Genomic DNA, 14,223 nt, shown 5'->3' on the forward strand with positions numbered 1-14,223 from the left:
TCGCCTGGTGCTGTTTCGCAGTAACCGGGTTCGAATGTGACAAAAATATCCCCGCGTATCATATGCTTCGTGTGTAATGCGTCGTTTAGCACGATGTTCATTTACGATGTTTTGCACTCTGTTGAATCCTCTGAACTTTGGAAGAGTGTAATTGACCTTTAACTTTTTTCTGTTTTAATACAGTACATTTTGTAAAGCGGAGTTGACGGGAAAACAACTAAGGGCAGACTGTAAATGTGCCAAGCGTCATTGTTATTGCGCGATGTTCAAATACTATCTTTCAAAAACTCAAAAATCATCATACAATTTGTGCACAAGTATGTGCACATGATTTTATTATATCGATATATAGTCTTCAATACCTCGTTATCGTATTGTTATCGTATCGTTATGTATCGTTTTCAAAATAATAACGAGACGCAAATTCTTATGTAACAAAATTAATTTTTAATAATTCCGTGTATTTTCATTAAACGAAAATTTATTAGATCAAACCGTTCAGCCGACTTGACATGATTGAGTCCGCCTGTTAGATACGCTTCATCGTAGCCGATATCGGTTAGATACGCTTCATCGTAGCCGATATCGTATCGTTTCCAAAAATTAACGAGACGCAGATGCTTAAATAATAAAATTGAATTTTTAATTATTCCGTGTAATATTATTAAACAAAAATATATTAGTTCAAACTGTTCAGCCAATTTGACAATATTGGTTCCGCCAGTTAGATGCACCAAAACCGTCGCGAACATTACCTTTGTACTGTTCAGCCAATTTGACAATATTGGTTCCGCCTGTTAGATACACCAAAACCGTCGCGAACATTACCTTCGTATGACAACGTCAACAAACAAATCAAACATCGCTTTAAATAATTCACCGAATCGCTATTCACGAAATCACAAAATCACGGATTTCACTAATCACGAATCTTCTTGCGACGTGCGCTTATATACTCTTCGCAAGCGTCGTTTCTAGATTCTTCTAGATGATCCGATTTTAGCATACTCTAGTCTGGAATGCTCCAGTCACTAGAACATTCTAGCATACGCTAGAATCTAGTGCGTTCGGTAGCACGGTTATAACATTATTTTATTTTTACTAACTCCATAAACTATTTTTGCTACTTTCTTCGAATCATCTGTTGTTACGATTGAGCATATCAGCTGTTACAATAGTATGAATGAGTATAGCGCTGAATATTATAGTTTATTGGTTATATATAAATATATATAAATATATATATATATATATAGGTGTATTATTGTATATAAATATATACATGTGTGTTGGATTAAGACTTTCAGAAAGACTTGGATTAAGACTTTCACAGCATGCTCGGCGTTAGTTAACTTCCAATTTAACTTTTCAATTTTTCCTTTGATCATAAATCATTTCATGTTTCTTTAGTTCAAAACCAAAATTTTTGTTTGTTTTAATGCATATGCATAAAACAAAACATGATTGATATGTGTATCTGTATATATATGTGGGTATATGTCTATATTTTTTGATCTTATGCTATCTGGACATCTTTTTTCTTTTGTTTTTTAAATATGTTATAGTAGAATTATTTCTTTTTTACATAGTGGTTTAAATGTATTTTTTTCTCTGTAATTCGGTAATGGGCAGTTTCCCGTGCTTTGTTCAATAAAATAAAATATTTTGAACGAGGACCTGATGAGTAAGAGTTATGGCTATTTACCTATGCTTGATTGATAAGTGAAGCAGATCTGAACTGCAAGTTGTTTCATTTATTACTGAATGTATTTTTAAACATAAATTTTATTTAACAAGATTCAACACTTTTAAAAAACACTTCATATACGGTAACGTATCATTAATAAGTATCAGTTTGAATAAGTACCTACAGTTTGAATAAGTACTATTTGAATATGTACTGTTTGAATAAGTACAGTTTACTGCTGTAAATGGCGTTCGAAAACTACTCAAACATTTTGTCTCATATAACACATCAACCAGCTCAAACGCAAGTTCTAGTAAAGAACTTATTTATTAAAAACATGTGACAACGACAGATATCTTAAAAACAAAAATTTGGTTCATGAAAAAACTTGAAAAATTGGCAGTCAACAGATTTTCGCCAAATTTGTAAGCCCACTGAAATATTGCCGATTTGCAGGTCAGCCCTCCGAATGACTGTGCTTGTGCTCGATGAGATTCTCTTTCGTGGGGTGATTGCCGGCTGTAGGGTGTTCAAAATGCAAATCATTCGACGCCCTGAAGTTGGCTGCTGGTTTTTGAAAGAGGCAGACAAATGGGCAAAAGATGATTTTTTATGCTTCAATTCGTGCGAAATATTTTTTTCTGTACCAACTGACGAATCGATTGATTCAGTGCGGTGAAGTCAATTATTTTATTCTCAGTAAATCCGCAAATTTCAACATTATTCAATTAAAAAATTGATAAATGGCAACATCAAACCAATAGCGGCATTTTTAATTATATTATGCACTACTTATATCAAATGAACCAAAGAAAAAACTAATTATAATAATCGAATCAAAAATGAAACCAAAGTCAAGATTTAAAATACATTTCAAAGTGACCATGGTACTTTGAATATAAACTTAAACAGCAAGTTTTCGACAATTTTCAACTTTTATCCACGTAACGCACTAAACATTTTTAAACCATTGTAGCAAGCATCGTCCTTATTGTCATAAATAATTACAAACAGAAACCTACCAAATGCTTTCATGTGCTTCTTGATTGAGCAGACGAGGAAGAATGAGTAGAGGGAGCAGAGACAGGCGAGTAGCGACATCACCAACGTCATCGACTCAGCCACAATTTCAAAAGTTAACAACTTCGAAGACCCTGGTTCCGGCTTTTTCTGAACCTGATTCTTTTGAGTTTGGTTTAAAGTTTTTTTACATTTTAATTTTTGTCGGTGTTTTAATAAAAACGTGCTAAAAGTTTTTAGAAACATGCATCAGTTATAAACATGCTTACAAGGCTTCGTTCACCTACGTCATTATGGGTTGCTACTTTTGTTCTAATTTATATTATCAAGCAATAAACTTTTAAGTTGAACAATTTTTTTTTAATTTTACAGCTTAGAAAACTAGCAGAATGATATGAGGAGTTTTGCAACAAAAAATAATGACGGTTGCATCTTTAGAAAAACGTGTTCAACTTAAAAATTGCTCCGCATAATTTTAATCTAGAAAATATATTCGTGGCATGGCCTTTTTGTTTACGGTCTCTTTCTCTGAACAATAATGTTTTTGAACCAGTTACCCCAATAAAAATTTTTTTACGACAATTCTACAAGTTTATTTGTTTATTTATTCATTTAAAACAAAACGCCAAAGCTTTTTTGGTAACATAAATCAAATAAAGCCCAACTGCACAATAAAATTAAAGAGTAAAAAAAATAAATCTTATAATTCTAGTTTGTAGTAACATTAATGAAATAAAAATCTTTTCAAGAACTCCTTACAAGCATGTCCATTAAGCAACGTCGTCAAACGGTTGAACAATCTATTCAATTTGCTCTTTTGGGAGAGATTTTGTTTTCCTGATTTAAAGCTAACGTTCGCTAAAGCTAAAGCAATAACAATTCTACGTCACAACGAAAAACTTCTATAAAAATTAATAAAAACACTAAATTATAAATTATATGTTTTATATTGCGAAACACGAGAGCTGGCCGAAAGCGTACAGCTCGATGTTTTTTAAGCATAATTTTGGTTTCAAAGCTTTTAAATTATTTTTAAATTAGTTTGGTACATTTGCTGAGTTGTGGGGAATATGTCGTCATTTTTAAAATTTGAATTTTACATCGTTATTTATTTTATTTTAATTTTAAACAACATTTCACTAGTTTATTCAACTAAACCTCTATACAATCAAACACAAAAAGGAATCGGACGTCAACAATAACCGACCAATCAGGCTGCTAAAAAAAAGAATTGAAGCATCTTAAACAGCTGGGTCACAACAATCATCATTTCGATGCCAAAATAAGCTCAATAAGTAAATTACTTAGATCGAAATTGTCTTCGAAAAAATCCACTAGCTCAAGAAAACAAGACACAACATGCTAACTCAAACGTCGATTTTGGTGGTTAGCGCGATGAATGTCTAAGTTCGAAGTTCAATGCTACAACCTGCCAAAAATATTTCAACACCATCCTAAGCGACAACAGTTACAACAAATTTCAACTTCCGAACTGGATTCAAAAACTTTCACAGCCGTCTACGCCATACAACACAAATTCTCCTAGCTATAACGAAATTTCAACAATAATTAGAAAATTCAAAGCAAAATCATCGCCCTGCCCTCTAGACCAGATTTCATTTATACCATTTAAAAAGTGCACCCATATTTAGAACTATTTTATTACAACTACTAAGTCAGTGCTGGTCAACTTCTACGATTTCTTCATGCTGGAAAAATGGATCACTATATTAATCCAAAGAAAGGTGACTCTGATAATTCATCAAATTTTTGTCTAATAACTTTACAAACAACACTCTACAAGATATTCTCATTTCTAATAAACAATAGAATATATTGCTATCTAAAAACCAACAAACTAATAAATAAAAATATCTAAAAAGATTTTTATTTGAAAGTTGATGGCCTAACTGAGCACACCCAAATGTTAATCCACATGATTAAAGATGCAGAGACACCAACAGTGTGCATTTTTGTTTTGAAGTCTAAAAATGAAATAATGATTTTTCAATTAGCTTTTATATTATCTCAAATAAGTAATCTGGAAACAAACTTATAACATAAAAACACTAAATTATAAATTATGATATTACTGTCAGTAGCGGATCTAGAAATTCGCGGTGGGAGATGATTTGGGGATGATTTGGCGGCGGGAAGGTGCATTCCCGCATTATCCTGCCCGGACCCGCCACTGATCACTGTCTCCAGGACTACTTGATTTCTCAGTTATGTGCACATCTTAATATACCTTGATGTACAACTTTTAAATCTTGACCGTGTTTATGTGTAATTTATAACACTACACCTTTTCCATTCATTAAAAATTAATTAATTAAATAAAAAACAAAAGTATAAACATCTAAACAAAAATGAACAAAAACTATAAAATAATTCGAAAGTTAAAAGGTAGGTTGACAATTTCAGGAGCCGCCCGGCACCTCACGAAGAAGCTGCAGTGGTGTCAGTCGCCGCTGATGTTGCATGAGTGAGTTCCATTCCTGACAAATTTCAAAAATTCCATTTAAAATTTTGAGAACTAAAAAAATTCATGTTGAAAATTTGGAATGTCAAAACATAATAGATTGGTTCGGAGCGACTGGAGGACGCATGGACTTTAATGTCTAAAATTTTATGCGAGCGCTTTTGTTTTGGTGGACGCTCGAGTTTTATTGATCAATAATAAAGATATTTCAAAATCATCTGCTTGCATCACGCTTCTTCACCGCTATAATTATGAGACACTTATGGCATCTGCTGAAGATACGAAGAACCCCTCTGAGTAAACATCAAAAACGTTTTGTAAACAGTTAATTTCACTAAAACATATTTTTAAATTATCGTTACTTTATATCGACTTCAACATTTTTGCCACCGTTTCTTTGCAACTCAGAAACTTGTTTCATCGATCGTACATAAACGTTTGATTGTTGGACCGCGTAAGCCCTCATCAAACTCTCAAAACTATCATTAAGTGCCAAATATGACAGTTCATCAGATATCAAAAAGATTTCGCAGTAAAAACTTCAAGTTCATCATCGTCAATTTTCATCGTCAATCTTCATCGGAGGCTCAGGCAATTGAGGCTTCAGCCCACAATGGACAGTTTCGCAATGGCTAAGGCTAAGCTAGACAAAGCTTTTATATAAATTTGGAAAAATTGGAACTGAAAACTATTTCAGCCCCATCAACGATAAAAATAAGTAACATCGCGTATAAAACCACTAGTGGTAGTGTTAACATAGCTTAAAAATTGTGTGATGCCCAAAAAGGAAGGTCACCAGTTTGTTTTTTAATTCAAGCCCCACACAGCAATTTTCTGGCTACGCCACTAATCATTATCGCCCTTCATCATCATTAATCATTTTAAATTTGACCTGTTTTAGCGCTAGAAATGATATAATTCCTGACATGAAGAGCTCCTGCCAGTGCAACGAAGAAAGCAATCACTGATACGAAGAACTTGAGGACGTGGCTGACAACAAGTACTGCATCTTCCATCTGGACCGCTGTCCATTTCAAATTTGAAAAAATTAATTCCGTTAAATACAAATTTGAATAAATTTCATTTTTTAAATTACAATATATATCTTGGCATTTTTTACAACAATTTCTCGCAGAAAAATTGTGTGAAAAAATTTAAGTTGAACTTAAGTACTTACTTAAGCATTAACGATTAACCATTAACGAGGTGACCAATCACCAACGGACTAACAAATATTAAGCTCACCTTGGCACGGCGACGTACGGAGCACCACTAAAAACAAACAACTTAGAAAACGTTTCGTTAAATTACGAAGCGACATGTCGAGGCAAGTGATCTGCCTCTGTGCGAAATTATTTCTAGTTTCGGTTGAATTTACTCAGAATAGGATGTAAACATAAATACTGTACTGACGTCACAAAAATAAACATTTAAAAAAGTCTGGCCTTGAAAATTGTTGAATCCTATCAAATATTTGTATCGAAATAAATAAAAAATATTCCAGATACGTTGAGTTGATTTCTTCAAACAGAATTTTTAGCCAAATCTTTCATTTAATCTTTCCAAAAAAGCATCGTTGAAGATTCCTCCAATATAACCGTTCAATCAAATTGTTTACTAAATTAATTTTAATCAGCACTTCATTTTGACGACCACTATCTCATTTCTTGTCAAAATTTTTATAATTTTTACACAAAAGTTTATCGAACATTTTTTTAAATAAAATTTACGCCAAACAATTAATTAATATTCAAAGTTTGTTTCTAGATTTATAATTAACTATTTAATTGAAGAAATCATGCAAACAATTAAAACACATAAAATGACAGCAAATAAAAATAAAAGAAACAGAGCAGTCAAACGAAGTAGGACTGCATTTTAATTTTCATGTCCATGCTTCTTCCACCAAACATTTCACGTGGAATCTGATGGGAAAATGGTGGTGCGTTGATGTAAATTTCATCAAAATTTTAAAATTCGAGGTTGTTAATATTTCAAATATTGGTTTAAAATATAAACTTTAAAAAATCAAATGTTTAAAAGATTGTTAAAAAAATAAAGCTCGTTCCCAGGTTTAAATGTAGCTGACTTCATTTTGATTTTAAAATCTGTACATTTGGAATGAATTTAAAATCAGGAAACAAGTTATATTGAAGAGCAGCAGGTTTAAACTTTTAAGGCCCAGGTCATGCTTAAACGCGACACATACCCTTTAATGCAGAATGGCATGAGTCAAGAAGCCTAATTTAACGTTCGTCAGCTGGCAGATAAATTTAGTTAAACATTGTTGTTACTAAATATCAAGTTTGCAAGTTTGATGTCATATGCAAATATGCTTAAATGTGAAACAACAACTATTTTAAATTATCTCGTATAGGTTGTTTCTAGAGCAACAGATAAAAATAAGTTTAAAAAATGGGCTTTTTGCTCGTGCCTAAGTTAAACAACTACCCACTTTTTGCAAGTTAGTTTAAAACAGCTTCCTTGAATATTTACGAAAAATATAAGAAATTTTATTCATGAACAAATGAAAGTATTAAGTCGTATCAAATCCAGACCTAAATATTTATTTAATAATGTTACAAAAATAAGTTACAATTTATAATTACAATTTTAAAAAAATATATTATCCCTCAAAATATTGAAAATTGACCAAATAATTTAATTCTATGTAAGAATGGGCCTCTAGCTCCAAAAGTTGATGCGCTTTGCTTCATACAAAGAGCTAAGAATAAATTTACAAATTGATTTTAAACTAGACATAAATAGTTTAAATTTAAATGATGTTATGCTCATTATCTGCTTCATAATACATGTTTTCAACAAAAAGTGGCATTTACAAATAACTGCACTTATCAGGTAAATGTTGAAAACTAAAAACGTTTAAAATAAAATCATTGTTTACATCCAACATGTCAGCTATAAATTTTTCAAAATGTTTTGTAAAAAATCACATCCAAACGATTATATTTATATAAAGTAGCGGATTTGATCTACATTTATAAAAATTTTCAAAAAACTTTTTGCCTGTAACTATTTTGGCGAAAACTAGAATTATTCAGTTTAGTGTTTGTTGCGTGCTGATGTTCTTTTAGTATTTGTTGCCTAAGTGTTGGTATATTTTCCTTCTTTTGATCTAGTTTGAAGTTAGCTCATGTTAAAAAAATTAATTATCACCAGACAGGTGCAAAACCCCAGAAATGCCTCGATTATGCCTCAATTAAAACCTGCTTATAAATAGCAGTAAATCTTTAAAAAAAATATTCAGAAGCAACAAATTAATATTTGTTATAAAATTATTAAATTCACGTTTAATAGGCTTTATCAGTTTTGAACTTTTCTTCCCCTTCAACTTGCAGACAAAAATGATTGCGTATATGGTGACGATGAGTGCAGCGTTGATCAGGACAAACTCGACCACCGACAGGATTATAGGTAACAACCTGGCCTCTGCAGCTTCTTCAAGTTTCAGTATTCATTTAATAATTATTTGAATGTGATGATTCTTTACTATCTCCCGAGTGTACCATTCAAGAACCGCGTGAATTGGTGGAAGCAATTCTAATGATTTTTAATGAAACTGGAACTTTAAACCGTGTACGTTTTTGAGAACGTGCGAATCCACCAAATAAAAACTAATGCCAAACCGTACAATTGCTGAACGTTAATATATTTACGATTCCAATTGGAATTTAATGTTTTGAAACCTAACCCTGTCGTTTTTTGGGTAAAGTAAATTTTTGTTCAGCTTTATGATAAAATGGTTGTAAAATCTTTTTTCTAAACTTTAAAATAGGTAATTTAAATAACATTTAAAACATTAAAAATTAATTTATACACGCAACATGTTCGGATAGGATTATGTGCCTCCGTACGGACAATCACGTGATTCAAAAATATTAACGTGGTACTCTCGAAAGGTAGGGCCGACTTGTACGTACATTATCGGTTGTAACAAAACTTGAGTGGGGTTGAAAGTTTTTGCGAATTAAATAACAACAGTAATCTAGTAGACGACGAAATGACCAATTTTGTCATTAATTTACAACGAAAATCTAATTCCGATAAATGAATTTATTTAGAGATGATATTAAATAAAATCGCAGCAACTTACTTATCATGATGAGCATCACAAACACAACAGACAATAACTTGCACTCCATGCTTGTTGAAGTTTTTCCAACTCTCCAACACTTCACGAGTTTTATTTTCTTTTATTACGAAGTAACAAAGTTAACAAAATATCGTCCAAAAATATTGCTGACAATTTTATTGTTTTTTATTTATGAAATTTGAGAGAACGTCACATAAAAAAAGGCACATGCATTTTGTAACGCCGAACACTTTTTTATTTATTTTTTTATTTATTAATCTTTTTATTTCAAAACACAGACCAAAAGCTCATTATAGGCTTTTATGGTCAAACCATGGATATAATGGATATTATATGTATCCATGGGTCAAACCAAAAAATCACAAATAAAAAACAACAATTCCAAAAGTTACTAAAATAATGAAAAAGACAAATAAATTCACGAAAACAGAAAAAACTTAAGATTTTGTCACTGTCAATGAACCAAAATCTACGCGAAATAATTAGCCATAATTCAATAACCCTTTTCTTAAACATTCCCAAACTGATACCCGACGTCAAATCTAATGGCAGCCATCCCTACAACTTTACACCAAAATTTTAAACAAAATTGGAGTGCAATACAGTACGGGATAAAATGGAAGGATACATCGACGTATGACGCGATACCAGACGAAGATGACGTCACTAAAAAAAGAATGAAACTAAGGATGCATATTTAAAACAATTAACTAATAGAAAATTAATAAAGCTCTTAATATGTGCAACTGATTAATAGATCACAAGCCAGACTGTGGCAAATAAAACGAAATGTGGTCAAATTTTTTAAATTGTAATAAATTCTAATACAAAATTCTGACAACTAGTTAATATCGACATATGACATTTAATTTGACGACCCTAAGTAATAGTTTCATATAATTTGGTATTATACTCAAAATATGATATATATATATATATATATATTCTACGTACGCTGCTTATTACATGGATATATTATAAAACCATATGTATGCGAGAAAGAATGCAATGATCATTTCAGAAAAAACTCACTGATATTGTTAGCCCAACAAACATGTTGATTAGTGCTATCTCATTTATAATTGTAACGAATTGTAATTGTAACGAATTCCTTTTTTTCTGAAAATTGCGTTTATTGTTTAGGAAATACAATTAAGATATGACTATTTCTTTTCATGTTAATGTATGCAGATAAATCATGTCCGGATGTAGTTTTAATTCAAACTACATCAAATCAGGGTTGCCGATAGTGAAGCTGAGGTAGCATCGCTGCTGTTAGGGGTGTTATTTTTTGGATATCGATAACTACATAACCACTACTTTCATTGAATCTATCAAATAAAAAATTTGTAGAGCACCCATTATTCAAGTTGTCACGAGCGCTTTCTACAAAGCTGATTATTCATACAATGCAATAAACAAAAATTATCAAAATAAAACTAAAAAATAGCTATTCAGTCTAAGCTTTCAATTTCAATATAGGCTTGACAAGACAAAACTGCGTGAACTAGTTCTTTAACTGTGACTCTGGACTCGTCTGAGATCATCAGATCGTAAATGAGTGCCAAACGTTTGGCAATTTCGTCTTCAATTTATTTGATAAATACATTGGCGCAAAGCCATTTAAAGATTTGTAAAACATTACAATTTTGAAGAGGAATTTTTTCTCAACTGGCAACTTGAGTCTAACATGAAGCTTAAATTCAATTATCAAAAATCAATTATTTTCATAAAAATTGAGTTCATCTTCAAATGTGTCAACTGCTGCCAAGCACATGTTGGTAATTTTGATAATATTGATTTAGCTATAACCCATTTTTGGACACGCATATATTAACTTTTGGTTAACATTCAACAAATCCAACAATAACGATATTTTCTTTGAAACGAACTCGGCTTACTGGAAATCATTATTTGGATGTCATTGTATATGCGTGATTTGAGAAAATGAATATTTTTTAAAAACTACAGACATGTAAAGCAGCAAAAACGGGACCCCGGAGGTAAATTAACTGACAAAAGGCATTTGTTTTTTAAATGAGACTTGCTGCGTTCGACCAAATAAGCAACTTTTAAACCAACTAATTATTTCCATCGAGAAGCAACCATATACATAAAATACCTATACTCGCCCTCGATCACACCAGCTGTCACAGTTTCTGCGTCTGTCAGATCCTAATTTTTTAAAGAATAATAATAATATAATAATATTCAATCTATGTTCAAATTCAGACGTTTTAACCAGAATGTTGGAGCCGGATGAAAAATATTCCGACCAACACTTAGCTAACATTATTAGAATTTATTTTCAGTATAAAATAAGACAGCAAATCGCTTCACGACTAACTTTTTAAAGGATCTTGAAAAAATATTTTCAGAACAAAAAATTTTTAAATTCATATTGCATTGCCTAGTCGGAAAAAAATATCCGACTCCTGAAAAAACTCTGACTCTCGACAAAAATTTCCTGCCCCACGCTGGTTTTTACCAGCTAAATAAATTTTCCGTTAAAAAAATTCAACAATCTTGGAATCCAAAATTGATGGCTTAAAGCCTTAAACGAAAGTTGCACTATTCGGCCTTAAAATGGCCGAAGTCTAATGTCAAATTTGGCTGAATATTCAGCCGGGCTGAACCCTTGGTTCGTCTCCAATTATCCATACAAACTTTTCATATTTTTAAAGGCACAATTCTTCTATTTAATATTTTCAACTTTTTCAATCTATTTTTCAATTCAATTGAACGGCTTTTTTGGCGCCAGGATTATGCAAGTTATTTTGAGCTGAATTTATTTTAACTCAATGTCACGAATTCAAACATGACATTAGTTCTCCCTAAGGGCAATCGAGCTTACATGGCATTTTTTGTGCCAAAAAATTAATTTGATAGCATTTAAAATATTTAATTTTAATTGATTAACTAAATGCGATAAACAACAAATGTTTACAAAATAATTCTTTATAATATGAAGTGGTTGTAAAATAACATCTGAAACAACTGGCTGGCTGATGCAAATTTCAGAGTTTTTCATTAGATAAGGTGGTTAGATTGATTTAAATGGATAAGAACGATTTATTCAACAATCTAAATCCGTGTGAAAGAATTCTATGCAAATATATATATATATATATATATATATATATATATATAAACTGTATGTATATAAATAAGAATACTTTCTAACGCTCATACTCATGCAATATATACAACACCTTTCTCTATATAAATATACATATGCGATATTTTAAAATACTGAAAATATCGTTAACGTCTAGAAGTAGTAAATGTTTAATTCATGAAAATAAAATTATTTATAACTATCATAAACCCAAGCCCAAATTTTTTTTAAAAACTGGCTAACCAATGCAAACATACAAAATATAATTAACAATGTCCTCCATCTCTTTGAGATAAATGGTAAGATAATAATAATACCAAAAATAATAAATGAAAATAACACTATCAGTTAACAAAAAATATTGAAAGTTTATAAGAGCAGATTATTAAAGTTTACTAAAATTTGTTAAAGAGAAGAAAAACAAGAGGACGACGTAGCTGGAACCACCATGCACTGCACAACCTTCAAAGCATCAACAGCTAATAACATACACGCAACAGTATACCAGGAGCAAGTTGTTGAGTGAACTCACAAGTTGCAACAGCAGCAACCAGCAAACTCGCACAGCGAAAAATAGGACGTGCCGACAAACTGGGATTGAAAGTTTGCAATAAGGTAATAAACCCAATCAACCAATGGAGAGCAGCATCCATATTACAGAGACTGTAAATTGACGAACTACTTGTAATGAAACAACACACTTTAAAGCATTTAAACACGTATTGAAAATTTAAAATCATTGGGGAAGTAAAACAGTCAACAGTATTCCCAACTACATACCAGCTATAATTCTTAAGGGAATTAAAATGTTTGAAACTTAATATAACAAATGTGTTCCATTATTTATTTTAAGTTTAAAAACACTTTAAATAAATATAAATTAATAACGATTGTATAGGTGAAATGCTAACTTCAAGAACATAATAATTGAAATTTTAAATGATTATGTTGATAATGACAATGAGGATGAAGAAGACAATGGCGAAGATGAAGGATGACAATGAGGATGATGGCTTTCAAACTGATGAACAAATGAAATTCATACTGTTAGTCGAAGATAGATTAATTATTAAAAGATAATTAACGAATTAATTAAATCATTCATTCATCATTAAAGCAATCAATAAATTAAACACACTCTTGCAGTTCAGACTTTTTACTGAAGTCTGACATTGTTTCACGCTCACAACCACCATCATCACCGTCGTCGTCAACATCTTTGTCTCCAATGCCATCATCCTGCTCGTCCTCGATGGATTTCTTCGCATCTTCGTCGTCGTCAGCATCGTCATCTTCATCGTCGTTGTCGTTCATCAGCGATGAAAATTTATTTTTGTTGCTCCAATCCTGCATTGAAATTGTCAGTTCAGCTAGAAATGCATCAATTATACATACATATATGGGTCATTCTCCGTCAACTTGAACGATTTAAAAAAAAGTCCATGCCCGACCATCTCCGATTTTTTTAAAATTTGAACAGTAAGTACCTCAATGTATTTCATCGACAAAATAAAATTTTTATAAAAAAATTTCAATTATTTTTCAAGTTATGAAGATTTTTGTGACAGCATCCTCAAATTTTTGAGCGATTTTTTTCAAAACTTATACCTGCGTAGAACGCTATATCTCTTGAACTAGCCAACATATCTTGATGAAATTTTTTGTGCATATCAGTGAAACAATGTAATAACAAAAAAAACAGGCAAAACAAATTATTTTCAAGTGTCAATTTTTTTTTTCCATTTAAAATTATTATACAACGTGCTAATGTGTTTAAAAACAGTTTCAGGAAGAGTTATGGA

At 31.4% G+C, this 14,223-nt stretch overlaps 2 protein-coding genes across 2 annotated transcripts in view; both read right to left on the minus strand.

The window, feature by feature from the left end:
* Nucleotides 1-2,144: 2,144 nt before the first annotated feature.
* On the minus strand, nucleotides 2,145-6,205 carry HELRODRAFT_180934 (hypothetical protein; the record flags this gene model as incomplete). Its single annotated transcript, XM_009030225.1, has 4 exons — nucleotides 2,145-2,254; nucleotides 2,710-2,869; nucleotides 5,146-5,243; nucleotides 6,082-6,205. The coding sequence occupies 4 exons, from the start codon at nucleotides 6,203-6,205 to the stop codon at nucleotides 2,145-2,147; spliced, it is 492 nt and encodes a 163-aa protein (XP_009028473.1).
* A 6,917-nt stretch (nucleotides 6,206-13,122) lies between these two features.
* HELRODRAFT_194085 (hypothetical protein) overlaps nucleotides 13,123-14,223 on the minus strand; it is a 15,327-nt gene continuing 14,226 nt past the window's right edge. The window contains exon 17 of the mRNA XM_009030226.1: nucleotides 13,123-13,768. Coding sequence (XP_009028474.1) covers nucleotides 13,550-13,768 — 219 coding nt within the window. The 3' untranslated portion in view covers nucleotides 13,123-13,549. The remainder of the gene's footprint in view (nucleotides 13,769-14,223) is intronic.

This window comes from Helobdella robusta (genome assembly GCF_000326865.2).
Source record: "Helobdella robusta unplaced genomic scaffold HELROscaffold_66, whole genome shotgun sequence".
In the NCBI taxonomy this organism is placed as follows: Eukaryota; Metazoa; Annelida; class Clitellata; order Rhynchobdellida; family Glossiphoniidae; genus Helobdella; species Helobdella robusta.